The sequence below is a fragment of the Python bivittatus genome, unplaced genomic scaffold (genome assembly GCF_059951505.1).
Source record: "Python bivittatus isolate LINGU-HERP-01145 unplaced genomic scaffold, Pbiv_v1 ctg000700_np1212, whole genome shotgun sequence".
Classification (NCBI taxonomy): Eukaryota; Metazoa; Chordata; class Lepidosauria; order Squamata; family Pythonidae; genus Python; species Python bivittatus.
In genome coordinates, this window is record NW_028277098.1 from 33,756,258 (window position 1) to 33,777,514 (window position 21,257).

The window sequence follows — 21,257 nt, forward strand, 5'->3', positions numbered from 1 at the left end:
TTTTGGTTAGATACGTTTTGCTGCTTGTCCAAGCAGCTTCTTCAGAAGAAGCTGCTTGGACAAGCAGCGAAACGTATCTAACCAAAAGTCCGGTTGCCATGACTCAACCTCCAGATAACTTGAGGTTCTTGCTTCATTAAGCCAATCAAGGCTGAAATCCCAACTGCACTTATTAGATAACAAACCCTATTCCATACGTATCTCATTTGATTTAAAACCATGCAGAAAGAGTTTATTTAAATAATTACTGACTAATTAATTTTGATTCACTGTTTAAAAATGAATAACATTTCCATTTTCAATAACAGTGCCATTTGTCCACATAAAAGAAAGAATACTTAAAATTACCTTCATGAAGAACATCATATACCTTTATAAGATGCTTTAGTATGATTTCTTACCTCTTGGGTTTTCACATTAAGATATCCATAGTGTGCCCTTAGAGGTCGCCTCTGTGTATAAGAAAATGGCATCCATTGGACACTGGTCTGTCCAAAGCAGTTGAGTATGAGAGGAAAACTGACTTCATTTGTAAGGCGGGCAATGATCAGGATTAGAAAGGCTGCTATAAAGCCAATTACAGCAATGGCCTTGCGCTGCAAATGGGATAGAAAAAAAAATTAACAAGAAATACAAGGTTTTTTTTTTTAATCTAAGGGGAAAAACAACTAAATATAACTTCAGTGTTTTATATGTACTTTAACATTTATTAAAGAAGAAGGATCCTATTCCTTTTTCATTACAGCAGAAGAAACTAGCTTGCTCATACAGATAAATGCATGCAACTGTATCACACATACACACAATATACTTAAACATACACACCCACTTAATGGTACAGAGAACAGCATAGTACAGGCCACTCTAGACAAGGGAAATTTCATGCATGGGCACTCATTGAAAATATTGAAGTCACTTTCCTAAATTCAAAAAGGAGGTGCAGTTTATCAAATTCAGCGGTTGCACAGATGGCATCAAATTAAGGTCCCGTTAAGAAACTTGTCCCAATAATTTTTTTGGAGAAAGAACAGAGCAAAATTCAGGAAATGGTTCATTTTAATCTATCTTGATTAAATAGGAAAAATACAATGTTTTGGTGTTTGTGGCTGCTGGAATGAATAGATTTTCAAATCCATCCTGAGCAGGCAGTCTGTACTATGACCCATGTTTTAAAAATTTACACCCCAAACAGTGTTTATTTTTAAAACTAGCTGCAACAGTTTCCTACATCCGTTTTCTGACATTTTTATGGCTCCACTAGGAGAATCACAAGTTAAGGGCAAGTATATTATTTCTTTTAATGACTATGCCCTAAGGGATCTTTGGACTGCTCACTGAGAGCTACTCATTCTTTTTTCTAGACCAAAGGGAAGTGAAAGAATACAAATTTAGAAGATAGTCCTGATTCCCTATGGCTTATAGGAAGATGGCAAGCAAAATATATGACATACCAATATTATAACGGTAAGAACACTGAGGGCTGCAGCATGTTTGGGTTGACATGGAAATAAAGTGAAGCTGAGTGAGAAATAAAAATTATATATCTTCAAATCTGGATCTCTTAACATATCCCTATTTAAATACTATTTCCAGCTATTTAATCACTATACAGAAAGCAATTGAATGATTGTAAACCGGCAGTAGAAAAGAAGCTGTAGGAAGGGAAAATAAATTAATGAGTTTGAACTGCACCTTATGTCCTAATGATGTTTTTTTAAACTTGACCTCCAGTTGCTACATACAGTTACTACTGTATATATTTCTTTTAGTTCATAATTTTTATTAAAGATTTAAATTACAATAGTAAAAGCAAATACAAACTAAACTCAGAAAAAGAAGAAATAGAAAGAATAAAAAGTGCAAAGAAAGAAAAAGCAGAAAGTAAGATAATGAAAAAGAAAATTAATATGTACAGAAGTAACTTCTGATCTTCATTACAAGTAAAAACAAATTTGATAACTCTTCACCCCTTTTAAGGTCATAAACGTATATTTCTTTCATTTCAGTCCTGGTGTCAGCAAAAAAGTCCATAAAGGGTTACCAGAGCTTTATAAAAACATGTCTTATTGTAACTTCAATCAAACAAACCAACATTATATTCCTTCCTTTTGCTTCTGACAGTCTTGATCTTTAATTCATTCAGATGTTGTCGTAGGATTCGGTCTTTCTTCAATTTTTCTTTTTCCCATCACAGGGGCTTCTTGGAGGCTTTAGCAAACCTCTTTTGTAAATCTAGCAAAAAAGTCATTATCCAGGTCATTCTCTTGGTTTGTCATTTGTATTTCCACTTTGATTTTCAAAACTTTAACCAGCTTCTTTTGAATATCCAGTAAAAAGTCCTTTTCAGGGTTCTTCTCTTGGCTTGTCATTTGTAATTCTACTTTAACTGCCTTCTTTATCTTATAATCCATACTTTTTTTTTATTATCCAGTATTTCTGATTCTAGTATTTCTGCATTGGATTTAACACCTTTTGGACATAGTCTATCCACAGAAGCAGACATCATTACTGACATTTCTGATACTATGGCTACTAATGTCTGGCCCCATTCTTGGAAAATCTCCTGAAGTATTTCAAATGTTATAGTGTTTTGTGTCATTTTGTAAATCCCCATATGAACTGAAAACCAAAGGCAAGTTTACACTTTTTTTTTTCATTTTCCTTTTCTGCCTGGAATCTTTAGTCCCTTCTAGTGTCCAATTTCTGAAATCATAAAATGCAAATAGGTATACACATACAGGCATCACCCCTAAAAGTCTGCAGTGCCACATTGTGCATCTCTTAGGTCCAAAACATAGTCCGTCAATGATTTCCTGTCACTCATGTATTAGCTCCTAAAACAAGCAAGATTTTAATCACACTGATTGAAACAGGTATGTAAGCAGAATATTCATTATTACATTTTTATTATTAAGTGTTAAAGCATTAATTTATAAAACTCAGCCAATGACAATGAAGAAAGATAACATCATGGAAACCCAGTGAAAATTTTAGCATTTACTATTAAAAATTGACAAGTAACTGATAAAATATAAAACATTCCCATTTAATGCAGAATAATTTATGTAGTGGTACATAACATATATATGTATTATATTCTGCATTGTTAATGTTAAATCAATGAATGTAAAAATCTACAAACATAATCTTATCAAACATTACAAAACCATTATATGGTTGAATTTCTGTTTGCTAATGGAAACTATTCAAATCATTAAAAGAAAATTATATTTATAAGTCTTTTTTGCTCCTATTTATTGAGTCTTTTTTCTTTTTTTGCTTACCTTTACTGAAACATGCATTGATTTACTATTGCTATGACCAATCTGTTGTATAAGATAAAACCAGTTGAACATAACTTCTACACACCCCTAGTATGCCTTAGTAATCTATGAGCATTGCCATCTTTTTCTGGCAATTCTGAAAATTCAATCTCAATAATAAGATAACTCTGATCCTTGTTTCACTTAAAGCAATCAGAATCATTCTGCCTAGTGTGTATATCAAAATCAATAAGGAGAAGACATGATAAATCACTCTTTTTAGAATTAAATTTATGTGTGCAGAAGACAAAGGACAAGGCAATTTAAAATTTGACCTATGCTTTTTCTAGTAGTACTTTCAATGAAAACTTAATAAAAGTCTAGTTCAATGAAAATGCAGACATATAGATAGATATAGATATATAGATATAGATATAGATATAGATATAGATATAGATATAGATATAGATATAGACACACACATACATATATACATATATACACACACAGAGGGAAGCTCAGTTCATCAAGCCAGAAAATCACAAGTTGTGTTGATCAGAAAAGGAATGTAGTTCTTTCCTCCTGCCTTTTCCTTTCTTTCTTTTTTCCTAAAGGAGAAAATTGAAACTATTGCCAATTTTTATAGAAAGCTATGGGTGGGCAGAAATATCTATGATTATGCAGTATATTTATCATGCCTTTTAACCCATATGTTATTTTTCTTAAATTAATAAAGAGTATGTTTCAGTTTCAATAGCCAAAAGATTCCTCAATCATAAAATTCTCCCTTACTCTATAACTAATCTACAGAACACAGCTAACATGGAATGTACCATTGTATTTCTCTTCTTCTATGGTCACATGTGAAGTAATTACACACACACAAACACACACACACACAGCCATCATATTATTTCTTTTTGAGATAAGCAACATTATGTGAAGCACAAGAAAGGAGTAAGAAATATTAAGCCAAAAAAATTAAAGGCATGAGATTAAAAAAAAGGAAACATGGCTAAATCTAGTTTACACTAAAACCATTAACAGTATTGCTCCATAACTTATAATCCATCTTTCGTGCCATTCATTCCATACACTGTTTCATATATTACCTCTCATTCTTTAAACTACTCATTTTTTTCTTTTTGAGATTCTCATCAACTCCATCCAACCATGATTTTCTACATCTTCCCCATCCTCTCCATCCATTCACTCTTCCTTCATGTATTTGTTTTGAGTTTTGATCTTTATACATTCTCTCCATATGACCCAACGTGACCAATGTACTTTCATATCAATCACTCATTTTTATATTCAATCTGTATATATTCACCCTCCATTCATTCGTTGCCTGACCTCTTCTTGTTTTGCCACACACACTACGTCTTCAGCTCATCAACTCCTTCATGATGTTTCAGATTGTTCATCGACCTCCAAACATTTATTATATGAAAATAATTTAATAAATGCTACTTTAACTAATAATACTACAAATAATAATAGTAATAAAAACAACAACCCCTTGGATAATCCCATTGACTCTTGGGGGGTCGATATTGACCACTTTGGGAAACTCAGCATTACTTAAATAATGTTTTCCTATTGCATTCAACTTTTATGTATCTCCCAACATACCCAACTCTACTTCCATTAACACTATGGTCAGAAGCCATTTTCATTTTTTTAAATAAATATTCATTTGCAAGAATCCACAATGTACATTCCATTTTTCTACCAATACTTACATGTCTTTTCTCCATTCCTTTTCTCCATTCATTTCTGCATTCTACTAAAGTACATAAATTCAACTACTTGTTCTAGTTTTATGTATGGCTTGCCATTATTCACTCAATTTTCATTGTCAAAAACATTTCAGTCTTTGATATATTAAGTTTCAAAACTATACTCTTTTGTTGCATTGTACAATCTCCTTAACTTTCACTGTACGAAAGATTGGTTCTCAACCCACAACATGGCATTATCTGCTTGCTTATTTATTTATTTATTTTTCAAATTTCTATATGCCACCCATCTCTCTATACAACTGACTCTAGGTGGCATTACAGATTAAAAAAACTATAGAATCCTAGAAATATATATATATAGATTAAAAAAAAACCTACAAAAGATTAAAATTAAGCTAAAAAGTTAAAACTACAATGCAAACTAAGAAGGTGGAGAGAGCATCCTCAGGCTACCAGCCACCCCCATTTAGATAGAAAACTTGTTTTATTCCAATCCCCCTTTCTTTGTAGGTCATAACACAATGTATTTTCTTGCCACAAGATTGCTCTTTTGAAAATGACAGCTAATTTAGACGTTATGTTTGCATAAAAAGAAATTTGTACCTTGAAGCACTTAAATTATAAATTCATACCTGCAAGTTACTAGACCTTAAGGTTGTGAAGGAGGCACTAGAGCTCTCTGGGCTCCAAAGCCAACCTCTCAGATACCCTCCATCCCCAAAAGTGAGAGATGTCAGATAGTATATCCACATTCTTGTTCCCAAATAACACACCAGTAGCATAACCACAAACGTACACTTTTATCCATAAATACATTACACGATCACACAACTTATTCCATGGTCACTGTTGAACCCTTTGCCAAGTTTCACATCCATTTTCGTATCTGCTTTACATCTACAGTATCTAATATTGCTCATACCACCTTCAGCCACCAGTCTTCATCCCCATATCTATGTAAAACAATCCATAATTAAAGCCTATTCACATTATCATAGGATTTCTATGGATCAACAATTATACATTAAACTTTATAATCCTCATGCATTTCTTAATGAGCTGTTGAAAAGAAAAATCTGATTTGCATGGCCCCAGCCCAACATAAAACTATAATTCACTTTCCAAATTTTGCTCATTGTCATCTCTCATACCCTTTCTGTCTCATATTTCACAATTCTGCCAAACACCTTCACAAGTGCACTTAACAATGTAATCCCACTATAAGTATTTGCATTCATCCTTTCTAATTATTCTTTTGTATATGGGAACAATAACAGTGTTCTTCCATTCATTAGGTCTTCCCAATCCTCACACACATATTAAACAAGCTTCACAGATAACTCCATAAGAAAACTACATCCACATTTTAACACTTCTCCAGTTACACTCCCTATGCTTGTTGTAACCATACCATTTCTCAACATTCTGACATTTATGACTTTCTTTTCATCTTTTAAAATTTATTTTTTTATTTTTAATTTCAATTCCATTCTTTGACATATCACTACAATTCCCATACTGATCTCTAAAATACTGCTTCTAAGCATTCTTTCACTTGTCTCATCCCAAATCACTTCTTTGCTTTTATTGTGAATTCTAATCTCTCTGCTATAAAGCCTCTTTGTTTACCCCTTTTAACCCACCTCCATTTTTTCATTTCCATCAAAATCACTCTGCATTTTGTTTGTCTCTTTTAACCTTAACAGTTCTTTGCTTTCTTTTATATTCTTTGCAACTTCTTCTCTCTACATACATTGTGCAATATTTTTTTCTCATCATTTTTGGCAGCAGTCATTCTCTGATATGCATTTTTTTTTTCAACTAGAGACTCTTTCACTTCATCATTCCACATCTTTACAACACATCATTTCTGTGGCCCTCTGAAATATAATACTTTTCACTCTATCCTAAATAGCGTTTTTCTGTAAATCTACTTTCCATTCATTCTGTTGGGAAATTAATTTATATTCTAATATTCTTTCATACAGGAGTCATACTTTCTGTTCCAGCAGTCTTCCTGGGTTCCCCCCCCTTTTCTCCTTCTTTCCTTTCCTCCCATATCTAGTTTTCCTAAAGATAAATTCCTGACATTCAGTCTCAAGATGATCTTGACGGAGATATGGAGGAACCATTATCTAGGCAAAAGGGACTGAAGCATTTTTAAAGTCCAGAACGAGATAACATTTGGAAGCAGCTCAGTCAGACACTTCCCAATCCACTAAACTATAAGAAGGAGGAGAAGGTACAGCACAATCAAACGCTCAAGATTCTGTTAATATAGCCAATCTCAATAAAAGTAGCATTCCCCTTCCGGTGGAGTTGATTTCCTGGTCTAGTCTACCTAATGGGGCTGACACGTATTCAGAGCCCTTCATTATCCTTGTATCCTTCACTGAGTTTCTCAATCTTTCAACCCATACAGTCAAATCACTCATCCTTTTTAATTATTTTTCTATGTGTGTACATGAATTGGCATTTGAAACATACAGACCTTTCCTAAGCAGATACTAATAATCACAATTCTCATTCATTTTGGGATCTTGGAATTAATGTTTGTATATACTCTTACCTCATTCCCACCCATTTGTTCATGTTATCTAACAGAGTAATTTTTTTCCTCTAGACCCCCCCAAACTCAAACCTATTAGCATAATTCACTGAAATGTAATATGTAATGATCAACAACCTGCCAATTTATATGTTTATATGCACTCTTAATAGTCTAGGTACTAGTTCATACTTTCTGACATCCATTTTAGCCATTCAACTCCACTCAACAAATCAGCCCATCTTCATTCAGATCTCTTATATCCTTTCTCGGTCTCTTAATTTCACAAATACAACATGCCTATTTTTCTTTAATTTCATCTGTTAACCCATTTACTCTTTTTACATTCCAGGGCATGGTCTTCCATCTTCTGTTGTGGTCAGCAATGGCACCTTAATGGGATGATTGCTACCCTTCATGACTTTTCTCACTCAAGGCTTTCAAATAATGCTGTTTTATACTGCAGAGAAGGTATAGACTAGGTTATGAGCCTTAGTCAGATCCAGACTAACGCAGCACTTCTTGCTACGTACTTGTTTGGGCATGTTTTGGCAGTGCTGCAAGCATGCTTATGCTATTCTATACACAACAGGATCTCTAATCTAGAAACTATCGTGTAAGACAACGTACTATTGCCCACATACCACCAATTAGAAGATAGACACATCATATTCCTGAAAAAAGAAAAAAAAAGTATAATCATGTTATTTCCATTTTCTTTTAAATATAAGGCTTAATTGTTCAATTCCCTTTTTAACTGAACTATTCATTAGTTCCGTATCTAAGATGGAAACAGATATATTTTGAACTAATTACTATTTTATTAGTCTTTCCAGACTTGATATGCTATAAATAACAGTAATATTGTTCAGTGTTCTAGTTAATTTCAAATTTAATTAGTATGTCTGTAGGTTAGCTTTTACTACGCTTTGAATGGCAACTGAGTTACCTCTTTATCCTTATAAATTTAGTACAACTGGTTGTATCTGGATGGTAACTGCTATGGTACTCTTATCAGAAAGCTATTGGTTTAAATCTTAACCTCTGACATAAACTCAAACGACATTAAAGAAATCCACATCTGTTTTGGTAGGCAAACTTGAGAAAATCCTGTCCAAAAACCTGCAGAACTGAGCCCAGGCAGTGTTGACCAAACTTCCTCACATGTGTTGAAACTATATGCTCTCCAGAAAATTGGGACTACAAATCTCAGAATTCCTAGCCAAAATGCTATCCACGCTTCTGGTAGTGAATGCCAGAAGTCTCATGAGCACCAGATAAATAGAACAACAGTCTGACTGTGTGACCTGATTCCCACATTATGCTAAGCCAAAAGTAGACAGTCTTTTCAGGCAGAAAGTACCCCTCTGAGAGCTTGAACAAGTATGAGCATAGCAAACTAAAACATGTTTTCAATGGCTTATATCAATGAAATTGACAAATCTTTTTTTTTTTAACAGATCCTGCAAGATTTTGGTGATTTCATCTCTGAGACCTCATGTGAGAACACTGAAATCTTGCAAGATTAGGTAATTACCCAAAAGTTCTGTCGTGCTATTTTTTTTAAAAAAAATCTTAGTATTTAGTTATTTGGTTTCTATGAATGCCATAAGAAAAGCTGCAGATGCACTTGGGCCCACAAATGCTACATTCTTAATCTCTGTGATAAGCTATGGTCTCCATAAGCATGGTTGACTGAATAACTCACAATGATTTGGTCCACTCATTCTATTAAGCCATAAATTAGGGGAAAGCAACCTGTTGCCAATACAGTCTCTCTCTCTTCCCGTCTTCCATTTCTAATTATCCCAAAATTATGATTTTCAGCAGAGTATTTTTAGGGTAGTTTTAAGAATCTTGATGCAACTATTATGAATGAAAAACTCTACTAAGGGCTGAAAATTTCAGTTCATCACTCTTTATGACTTTGCTTGTTATTCTTACATCCTTTGAAGTCCTCCAAGGGCAATAAAAGAAGGGGGGGGGAGGATAAAGTTTATTCCCCAGAATCCAAATAGTTGCATGCCTTAACTTAAAAGTATGGTTTATAATCTCAATGGTTAAATTCACAAACCATGGTAGTCAAAATCTATGGTTTGGTGTGATGCACTAACCCAGCCAATATAAAGTAGCTTCCCATTCCTAGCATGGAAATAAGAATAAATTTACTTCTTCATAAGGTAGTTATTGGGAAAGCATACATAAAATATAACTGTAAAATACTTTGATCTCTCTGAAACCTTTTGGAAACCATGCTTGACTAAGCTTCTACTACCCATGACACAGTATCTTATGATACACTAAATACATTTTTCAAGTGAGAGGGCACCTAGTACCTCTTATATGGTGATTCACTGAAATACTGTATTTAGATGTTAAAGCTGTCCTTTTACTTTGATTTATTGGAAAATTAGATAACAAATAAATGCAAAAATAAAAAACCCTATCTTTTTGTGGTAAGATAATATCAGTAATAAAAGTGAGAGGCATGATATCATATCAGAATATTAAGAATGATCTCCAAGAGCTGGGGAAATGTTGGGTATGACCTGGATATAAAGTGCAAAATTCAGCTAAATAGATAAGACAAATATTAATAGCAGTGAGAACATGTCTACACACACACTGGTTTTGTGATAATGGCCAACCTAGAAGACCCATTCAAAAGTAAAGATTAATGCAAAAAGACAGGAGTATCTTAGATGATGTAGTAATGTGTAATACTGCACTGGTTTACTAATATCTGTTTCTACAGCTGTAATAAATTCAGTTGTACAGTACATTGTAGCAATTTATTGTCAAATTGGTACCAGTTTTCAGGCTTCATTTGATTTTACTCATGTGTAATAGCCACTGAAAACAATAATGACCACATTTAGTAAATTGGTTTTATTTCAAGAACTACTATAGTGAAACCTGTTTTATTTAATACTGCCCTTGGAGTTATCTCATTCAAATGCTGCAGTCTATTGCAAAGAAAGGAAAAAGGAAAAAGGTAAAGAAAGGAAAGGTCTTGCATTTTAAAACAATACATGAAAAGAGACCTTGATCAAACTATTTGGACATACTGCTTTTAAACAACAGCCCTTTCAATCATGTGAGAAAGAGACCATCTTCCTCTTTTATTTAAGCAACTTAAACAGCATATTAAACAACAGCATTTATTTATTTATATATCTATCTATCTTCCTTCCGTTAGTCTTTTTTAACAATTGTTATCTTTTGACTGTGGAAGAAAAGTAAGGAAGTTCTTTTTATTATAGGACAGGCATTCCCAACCTGGTGGTCTCCAGATGCACTGGACAACAATTCCATACTTCCCAGGAAATATGCCATAAGTTAAAAAAGGGTGTTGCAGAACATGAGTAAAAAACTGAATCCTGTCCTCACTTCCTTCCATTGAGCCATGGACACTGAAAACATTGGTGGCTAAGAAAGCTCTTTAAAATGAAGGGAACCAGAACTTTTAAGCAATTGCCTATCACCGGCTGGACAAAATTGCTTTTCCTTTAAATAGCTTGGATATGCTTGCTAGCAAGCCTGTCTGATTTCCAGCTAACTACAGAAACCAGCTTCTCACCTCATTTTTCCTTTTAGAAGCCACTAAAGAATAAGCAGGATTTTCACAGTCTGTTGTTCTGCAAAATACTTATATTGAATATGCCGTTCTTCATGCCCAGAGCAAGCAAAAATCACAGAGCCCTTCTGGCTAGAAGCATTTACAAATTAATGCCCAGTTAATATAACTGTCAAAGAGAAATCCTGAGTGTGCAGCCTCAGAAGGTTTATGCAATGTTACAATGTGCGTATAGCATTGTGTATGTGTATGGTTTTCTTTCTTCAGCACAAAATGGAAAGATAGTCCTATCTATTGCCTGGAAACCTTGATGCAAACATTTGAGCATATCTGAAATTTCACCCTTCTTTTTCCTTACACGAGATGGAAGGTTCACAAATCTGAGAGAACACACATACTATATATTATGCTGTTTATATGGGAGGTGAGTGGGCACAGATGGTAACTAAAAGCTGGTGTTCCTTTTCTCATAAAGCTTTCTTGTGAAATTGGTTTTCATATTCTTTCCATAAGACTTTGTATCCTTCAGACCACACCTTATAAGCCAGAAGGGTTTCAAGGTCCATCAGAATAGCAGTTTGCTCTCAAAGCAAAAGAGAGAGAAAGAGGTCATTTCAGCAGTACTTTTGACTTGAAAGAAGAAATAAAACAAAAAGATTATTAGGGCTTCAAAAAGAATTGGCACAGCCATATTTCTCTGACAGGGAACCAGATGTAGTAGACATCTGAGGATAAAAACTGCCATATTTCCCTTGAAATATAGATACTCTCTTTTCATTCACTTTCCCTCTCCTTCTCTATATGTATGTACATGTATATACACATACAGACATACAAACATCCAAGGACGTCACTGCTAATCATAATTTGCAGCCTCCACAAAGTGAGGGTTTATAACAAATGTGTAAGTGAGGTTGTCACAATGGTCATTTGAAATATTAATTTTTTATGCTGTGCCTGTCCAGACTTTAGTAGATAGCAAACTAGGATGCCATCTGCAATCTAAACGTGTTGTACGCCCATACCCATCATGCAATTCCCCCCCCCCCCAATATATATGAATGGAGCAATTTCCTTAATTCTCTTGCATTATCTATGCATGCGTGTTGGAGAGAGGACAGTATGTAGCTCAATTTAAAAAGTTCCTTTGCACTAGCTCCTTGATATATTAGTTTGTATGGAAATGGGAAGAGTTGACCACCACCAATCTTATGTTTTTACCCTACAGACAACTATATCTTATACCTGTATACAGATGCTGTAAGCAGGGAACCTCCTTGTCCTTGAGGGTGGAATGGAAGCACGACCCCACTGCTCCTTAATCTCCTGAGCACTTTTTCATGCAGGAACACCTGAATGTGACTTTTATACTGATCAGTCATTCCAAGCCTTGGATCCTGTGGGAGGTTTTTCTAATAGGCAGACTGAAAATACATGAGGGGACAAATAACTGATGGATTGCTCCAAAGATACTCTGTGCCAATTATATGAAAAATAAACAAAATTCCATCCCGATTTAAAATATGGTATCTCTTAGACCAGTATTTTTCAAACTTGGCAACTTTAAGATGTGTGGACTTCAACCCCCAGCCAGCATGGGGATTTCTGGGAATTGAAGTCCACACATTTTAAAGTTGCCAAGTTTGAAAAACACTGTCTTAGACTTAAGACAGAGAACTGTTTTTTCCCCCAGAGAGTTAAACATCAGCAGTACTACTGTTCAGTTCCCACTTTGTTTTTCATACCGGGAAACTTTTGTGCAGGGTTTTGTGTGTTTCAGAAACATGCTCCACCAATGGTAGTTATACTTGGGCGTAATGAATGTGTGCACACTATTAAAACAACACAATTTTTTCCTCTCCAAAACCATGTTGTGTGTGCTTTTGTTATCTGTATATAATATGACCCTATCTCATTCCATAAGGTCATTACTTTGGGACTGGGCTTTACAATGATGACTCTGTTCCAGTGTTTCCCAACCTTGACAAGTTTAAGCTGTGTGGACTTCAACTCCCAGAATTCCCCAGCCAGCATGAATACTGGGAGTTGAAGTCCACACAGCTTAAACTTGTCAAGGTTGAGAAACACTGCTCTATGCTGATGACAATGATAAGGCTCTATGAAGAAGTCCCCACAGACATCTATTTTTTTACAACTAAATGTACATGGTAATCACACTGTTCCCTTCCATGGTAAACAAGACTGGGCAAAGCACAGAAAAGGCGTACAAAACAGTAAGCAAAAGAAGGTAAAGGCATTAAATAAGGTGAAAAGAATGAAAGCAAAACTTAGCTAATTCTACACTAACCCATACCATTCACTATACATACCTTATCGTGTTCTTCTATCCTCGTTGCACCATATACTGATTCACACTGCTTTTTGTTATTTATGTTTCTCATCTGTTTTTGAAGGTTTATTTTTGAATCCCTGAAATGGTTACATGCATATAGACATATATCTTAAGATGCTTGTCTATATAAAACAGTGTTAGAAATTAGCACCTTTCCCCTATGTTATAGCCTAAATTTTAACCTACAGGAAAATGAGGAGGATGGTCATAAATAAAGCAGAAAAGATTTCACAGAATGCTACTAGAGGCAAAATGCTTTCATATGCTTTCTGTTCAAAAAGAACTGAATAAATAATCGTCTATAATGAATGCCACGGTGCTCTTAGGCTAGAGGTGCGCAACGCGGGCTCTATCCACCACTCCATTTGCAGTCATCAGAGCTCCTTCCAATGGACTGCACTCTGCTTCTGTCAACAATACTAAAACTAAAAGAATGTAAATCTCTGATAAGTAGGTTTATTGTGAAAAACAAAAACAAATGAAGCCATTATAAAATCATTCCAATGACTGCTATGAATCAAATGCAAGTCCTGCTTACAGTAAAACAGAAGTTTAAATTCTGGTGTCATTTTCTTCCACCTAGGTGGTGTGAAGCGCATGAAATGAATCTCTTCTGGGTGAGAGGGAGAGCTCCCTCCTGCCCCTTTAGTACAGGTAGTCCTTGTTTAGCGACTGCCTTGTTTAGCAACTGTTCGCACTGCGAAAATTTGTGACCAATCCTCTTATTTATGACCTTTGCAGGTCTGTAAAGCAAAGGAAACCTGAAGTAAGATCATAAGCACAGTCACGGTTTCACTTAGCAACTGCTTCACTTAACAACCAGGTCACCAGTCCCAATTGTGATTGCTAAACAAGGACTACCTGTAATGGATTCACCTGTTTTCATGCTGTTTGTCTCTGACTTTTTGCAAACTGACTCTCTCAGCACATTTAAAATTTCTGAACATACAGGTGAAACTCGAAAAATTAGAATATCGTGCAAATGTTCATTTATGTCAGTAAGGCAACTCAAAAGGTGAAACCAATATATGACATAGACGCATTACATGCAAAGCGAGATATGTCAAGCCTTACTTTGGTATAATTGTGATGATTATGGCGTACAGCTTATGAAAACCCCAAATTCACAATCTCAGAAAATTAGAATATTACATGACATCAATAACACAAGGATTGGAAATAGAACAATATCGGACCTCTGCAAAGTATAAGCATGCATATGTACTCCGTACTTGGTTTGGGTCCCTTTTGCAGCAATGACTGCCGCAATGCGGCGTGGCATGGATGCTATCAGCCTGTGGCACTGCTGAGGTGTTATGGAAGACCAGGATGCTTCAATAGCGGCCTTCAGCTCTGCTGCATTGTTTGGTCTCATGTCCCTCATCTTTCTCTTGGCAATGCCCCATAGATTCTCTATGGGGTTCAGGTCAGGCGAGTTTGCTGGCCAATCAAGCACAGTAATCCCATGGTCATTGAACCAGGTTTTGGTACTTTTGGCAGTGTGGGCAGGTGCCAAGTCCTGCTGGAAAATGAAGTCAGCATCCCCATAAAGCTTGTCTGCGGAAGGAAGCATGAAGTGCTCCAATATCTCCTGGTAGATGGCTGCGTTGACCCTGGACTTAATGAAGCACAGTGGACCAACACCAACAGATGACATGGCTCCCCAATCAACACAGACTGTGGAAACTTCACACTGGACTTCGAACATCGTGCATTGTGTGCCTCTCCATTCTTCCTCCAGACTCTGGGTCCTTGGTTCCCAAATGAGATGCAAAAGTTGCTCTCATCAGAAAAGAGGACTTTGGACCACTGGGCAACAGACCAGTTCTTTTTTTCTGTAGCCTAGGTAAGACGCTTCTGATGTTGTTTGTTGTTCAGGAGCGGCTTGACAAGAGGAATACGACATTTGAAGCCCATGTCCAGGATCCGTCTGTGTGTGGTGGCTCTTGATGCACTAACTCCAGCCTCAGTCCACTCCTTGTGAAAGTCCCCAACACTTTTGAATGGCCTTTTCCTGACAATCCTCTCCAGGCTGCAGTCATCCCTGCTGCTTGTGCACCTTTTTCTTTCACACTTTTCCCTTCCACATAACCTTCTATTGATGTGCTTTGATACAGCACTTTGAGAACATCCAACTTCTTTTGCAATTACCTTTTGGGGCTTTCCCTCCTCATGGAGGGTGTCAATGATGGTTTTCTGCACAACTGTCAGGTCAGCAGTCTTTCCCATGCTTGTGATTCCTACTGAACCAGCCTGAGAGACCATTTAAAGGCTCAGAAACCCTTTGCAGGTGTTATGGATTCATTAGCTGATTAGAGTAGGACACTTTGTACCTAGAATATTGAACCTTTTCACACTATTCTAATTTTCTGAGATTGTGAATTTGGGGTTTTCATAAGCTGTACGCCATAATCATCACAATTATACCAAAGTAAGGCTTGACATATCTCGCTTTGCATGTAATGCGTCTATGTCATATATTGGTTTCACCTTTTGAGTTGCCGAACTGACATAAATGAACATTTGCATGATATTCTAATTTTTCGAGTTTCACCTGTACTTGTTTTGCCTTTGATATATGTGGGAGGGCTTTGCAGAAACGTAATGCACCATTTCCATTTCTTATAACATAAACATTTCACTAAGACAGGCCTTGGGAAAGTGGAGTGAGGGGATTTTTAAGGCCATGATCTTCTACAGGATGCTTAAGGCATCCATTTTGGTCTTAATTCTTCTAGTCACTGAAAAATGCTAAAAGGTGTAAAAAAATTTCAGCCCTACTCACTGCAGCTAGGGCATGAAGGCAACCTCCCTCTATCCCAATTAAGTGCATAATCAGTCTGGCAATGAGGACCTTGCAAGGGTCAAATATCTGGGTATGTGTCCAAAATCATATTTTATAGCAGGTGTGCAGTGAACGATATATGTCAGTGCTGAGTGTGAGGACCCAAAAATTTAGCACAGATGAGTGGGTAAGTTTTTAAGATGGATATATAAACATGCATATGTTTAAGGGTGTGTATCTCTATGGGATATTCACATCTATATGGCTAAAAATAATGAATTATAAATACATAGTTTGAGCCTTTCTGTTAAATTGCCCTCCAAGCAAGTATATTTTGTTGCTAAATGTCTATGAATACATTGTAAAGGACTGACAAATTAGTTGGAAAATTATGTATTGAATCATGGTTACCTGAAGCTTCCACAAATTCCCTGGAGGTTAGCTGTTGTGTAATAACATGGCCTAACCCCCTTAATTTGTAATACCTAAGGTAATTGCCACAGCAACAAGCCCTAATGCTAAGAGCACAACGTGTCTTTTCTTGCCCGCTGTGTGCAACATTTAAAATTCTTCTCATTATTCATTCTCCAAGAATTTGATCTTTCTAAAGGTCATCACCAGATGCCTCAGGAAAGGCTCACCACAAATCGGGAAAGAAAACACAATGTTATGGCATCTTAATGTGATATCCTGCCTTGAGTCCTTTTATTTGTTTTGTGATGAAACTCAAGTACAGGTCAATCAAAGCCTTTCAAAGCCCAAGCAACTTCCTGTTCAAACCGCATACTGTTCCTCTGAACATCCACTCAAGTTTTTGATTATATTATTAGGGTGATGGTATATCACAGACCAATTTATAGTTCAGGAGTACTTCCCATAGCAATTTCCTCACACAAGGCTGTGACAGATACTGATGGGCCTAACACATGGAATGACAGAGTACAGGATGATGAATCCACACAGCTTGCCTGTATTGTTCAGATATGCAGAGTATGGCGTTCCAAAGTTGTCATCCACCTCTCCCTATTAAGGGAGAACCACGAGATGACTAATTCATAAAATTGGGGGATCAGGGCACCAACTCAGGTTTACTTACCATAATTCTTTCTTTTAAAAAAAATTCTGATAGGGTTTTTAAAAAAATATATCCATTCATTCAGTTGGCTCTTTCCTGTTTGAATATGCTATAGATGAATTAATTACTGTAAATGACATATCCTTCTAACCACTAGTTGCCATACCAATATTCATAAAACTATACAAAAGTTCTTCATACGGTGATGTATATTGTTTCTTTTATCACATACCATGAATCTCCACTATCATCTTCAGTCCTTACATTAATCTGATCATGGGTCTACGCTCTGTTTCAAAAATTGCATATTTTCACTGGTTCTCAGTGGATTTAGTGACTTAATAGATGGAGTGCCTTCCTGCTAGTCCCAAAGCAGAAAATGTCAACATACTGTAGTAGAAATATAGAATATGAAATGCAGGAACTGCCTTATTGCAAGACCATTGGTCTATTTAGCTCAGTGATATATTCTTCTTAACCTGATATCTTCAGTGTTTTTTGTTTGCTTGTTTTACTTGACTATTGAACATGGAGGCTAAAACTAATGGGGAAGACTGGTCTACAATCTCCACACTGACCAGTAGAGCTGTTTTCTTAAGCTTCAGACAGGAGTTTTCCTATTCCTACCTGAAAAGGTCAGAGACTGAATACGGAATCACATGCATTAAAGTCATGTTTGCTAGTATGGAGCATCCCATAGATTCTGAACCCAAACCCTTGGGACTAGCAGGAAGACTCCATCTATTAAGAATAGACTCCATCTATTAAGTCACTAAACCCACTGAGAACAAATGAAAAAAACCTAAAATGAAATATAGAATATTATTTAAATCTTCTACAGTATATAAGCATGGCTAGAATGATAGGAAAACAGTCCAGCTGATCTTATCCATGCTGTGTTCATAAGCAGGCAATAGATTCTACATTAGTTTCATCAGCGTGAATGCAGTCACTTTGGGATGTACAACAAGAATCTGCATTCTCATTTATTTTATGAGATAACATACAAACATGTATTTTTACCATTTTTATTTATTAGATTATATTTTTGAAATAATGACTGCAGCCCAAAGGACCAAATCATATTCATGAAGCCACCAAACTAAGGAGAGTGCAAACATGATTTCATTATTTCTGATAATGATTTCTGCAGAACAAGAAAAAATTCAACATTTAATTGAGTTTTTCCTGAGAATCACCTCCACATAATGAAGTCTAATCCCTCAATGTTCCTGATAGAGCAGCAGGGAGGCAGTAACTTACATATATCCCAACTAAACATATATTTGATATCACAGCAGTATCCTTCTGGACAAGCCAACTGAGTTGAACTTAACCTTCAATGCCTTCAGAAAGCAACAAAATATCTCTGTTTCCTACCATTTACGGGTGGCTTTTCTACATGGTTAGCTTTATTGCTTTAAAAGTAATGGTGAGAGCTGTGTAAAGACCTCCTATAAACTCTGACAAATCACGCAAACAGAAGACAGATTTATTTAGTGTGGGTTGCTGAAAAACTAATCTAATCAGATACTAGATTTACATTTCCTTTCTCCAGAGAAAGCTTCAGGCTCCTGGAATTCTCTTCTCAGAATCATGCAACAGGGTGGTGCAGCAATCCAGAGGCAAAGAGGAGAAAGTGATCTGAAGCATGTGCAGATATTCATAACACTTGTCAACACTTCCTTAAGTCCACTTTTTCCTGAGACGGCGCACAAGCCCAGGAAAAAATGCAGTGTGAACACATGGGTACTCCAAATCACCTTTCCCCCCTTTGAATCTAATATGATGCATAACTCTTATCATGCAGTGGACATGCCTGAGAACACTATAATCTTAACTGAACTTGCAATCAACAAAAAGAAAGTAATTTCACAAAGCTGTACCATCATTTGATCCTCCTGCCACCTGCCTTCTCCCACCCTTTACAACTAGAGCTTTATCTATAACTTTGCCTGAACAAAAACCAAAATAAATTGGTTGGTTTCTCTTTAGGAAAAATATCTCTGAGGAAATGAAAATAAGTTTGCTTAAAGTAGTGAAATTTGAACACATCTCTACCCTCCCAACCTAGCTTTATTTTAGGGTTTCGGTAAAGGTACTAGGATCTTCAGTTTCTTGCAATTACAGGAAGCTGCACCCCCTCACTTTCTGCACTACCTCATTACTTTTCCTGTGAATGTGTGTGCCATCGAGACAGTCCAGGCAATTTTCTTGGCAACATTTTTTGGAAGTGATTTGCCATTTATGCTGGTCTTTGACCGTAATAAAGATTTGATTGATTTTTTTGCCATTGTTGTCTTCCTAAAGTTGAAGTTACCCAGTTGGCTTTGTGCCTAAGGCAGGACTAGAACTCTACCCAGTGCCTTTAACCATTGTACCAAACTGGCTCTCACCTTATTACTTTACTTATAGGTTATTCCTAGGCCAGGAAGCAGATCCCCATTCCAATTAGTTCATAGCAGCCTTTCATCTGCATCCTTGCAAATCCTTGGATTCACTCATGCAATTCCCACACTCCTATTGCCTACTACAGTGTTGTCCAAACTTGGCCACTTTAAGATGAGTGGACTTCAACTCCCAGAATTCCCCAGCCAGCATGTTTTGTGCAAGCTGGTTCAGTGTCTGACACACCCATTCTTGTACATTCAGGTATTTAAACTGTCACTTCTTCCACAGTACCACCAAGTTATAGGGCACAGTACCACCAAGTTATAGCCCTGAATTTGGCACCCTCCAAGATATTCAGACTGCAGCTGCCAGAATTCCATAAGCAATTAAAAGCAAGGACAAATATTGGTTTATCATTCACCAAATGTGATGATCCCTCACTTTCATACAATCTTATGAGTCTTGCTTTTATGTAAAAGGACTGTGTCACCACAATATATGGATGCGCAAAATGTTCTGTGCACAATCCATGCTCTTGATATAACCACTGGTTATACATATGCTTGAACTGAAAGATGTTTTGGGTGTTTTGATTCATGTGCTGAATGAAATGGGGCTGGTTTGTTCCAGCCAAAAGTGGTTTGGGGGTGGGTAGGATGGAGGAAGAGTGAGGAATAACCTAAGCTACACTGGTGGCTGAAGGGAGACAGGGAGGAGATAAAGGAAAGGTACTGAGAAAATTGGGGAGGGAGGAGGCATAGCTAAGCCAGCTGGGACACTGGCAGCGATGGCAGCTGAGTAGAGGAAGGGAAACAACTAGGAAGACTGGGTGTGGACGGACCAGTGGGATATACCATGCTGGGACATCAGCAAGAATAATGTGAGAGTATGCTTCCATGTCTAGAATCACTTCATGTTTAAAAAGTAAATCTGATGTAGACTTCAATTCTATCTGAAAACGATTTTTAGACTACAACTTTATACATGGAATTATACCACATCCAAAATTCAGGTTTTAGAGAGTATAGCTTGACATATAATCAACACATAATATACCTGTATTATCTTAATGTATTGTTTGTCACCTAGTTTTTTTTTCTTGTCTCTTTCTTAATAACTTCAATTGTATTACTCAAGTAAAGTATAATACAGACATGTTGATTAGAAAATGGATACATAATGTCTTAGATTATTAGTATTTTAATGGTACATTAGATTATATTAGTTCTATGGTATTTCAGATTTGTTGGTTATCTGCCCATATTTTATTGCTTGTATTTAGTTTTTTAAATTTCTGTGTTATCTATTCTTTACAATCTTTTAAGCCTCGATTTGTATTTCTATTACCTATGTTCTTTATACTTTTAAAAATATTTAGTAAAAAAACAGTGGTGGTTGAGTAGAGAGAGAGAAAGGAAGGTGCTTGGGGAATGGCAATGCAACAGATCACACTGGGAGATGCAGAGGAGAGAGACAGGATGGCGCACGCTAGCCTTGTCATATTTATCCATCATACTCAT

General features: G+C 36.2%; 1 protein-coding gene across 1 annotated transcript in view; it reads right to left on the reverse strand.

Moving 5' to 3' along the window:
- The window catches only part of ST6GALNAC3 (ST6 N-acetylgalactosaminide alpha-2,6-sialyltransferase 3), a 237,724-nt gene that overhangs the window by 94,974 nt on the left and 121,493 nt on the right, over window positions 1–21,257 (reverse strand). The window contains exon 2 of the mRNA XM_088153954.1: window positions 402–596. Within this exon, the coding sequence (XP_088010080.1) occupies window positions 402–596 (195 nt within the window). The remainder of the gene's footprint in view (window positions 1–401; window positions 597–21,257) is intronic.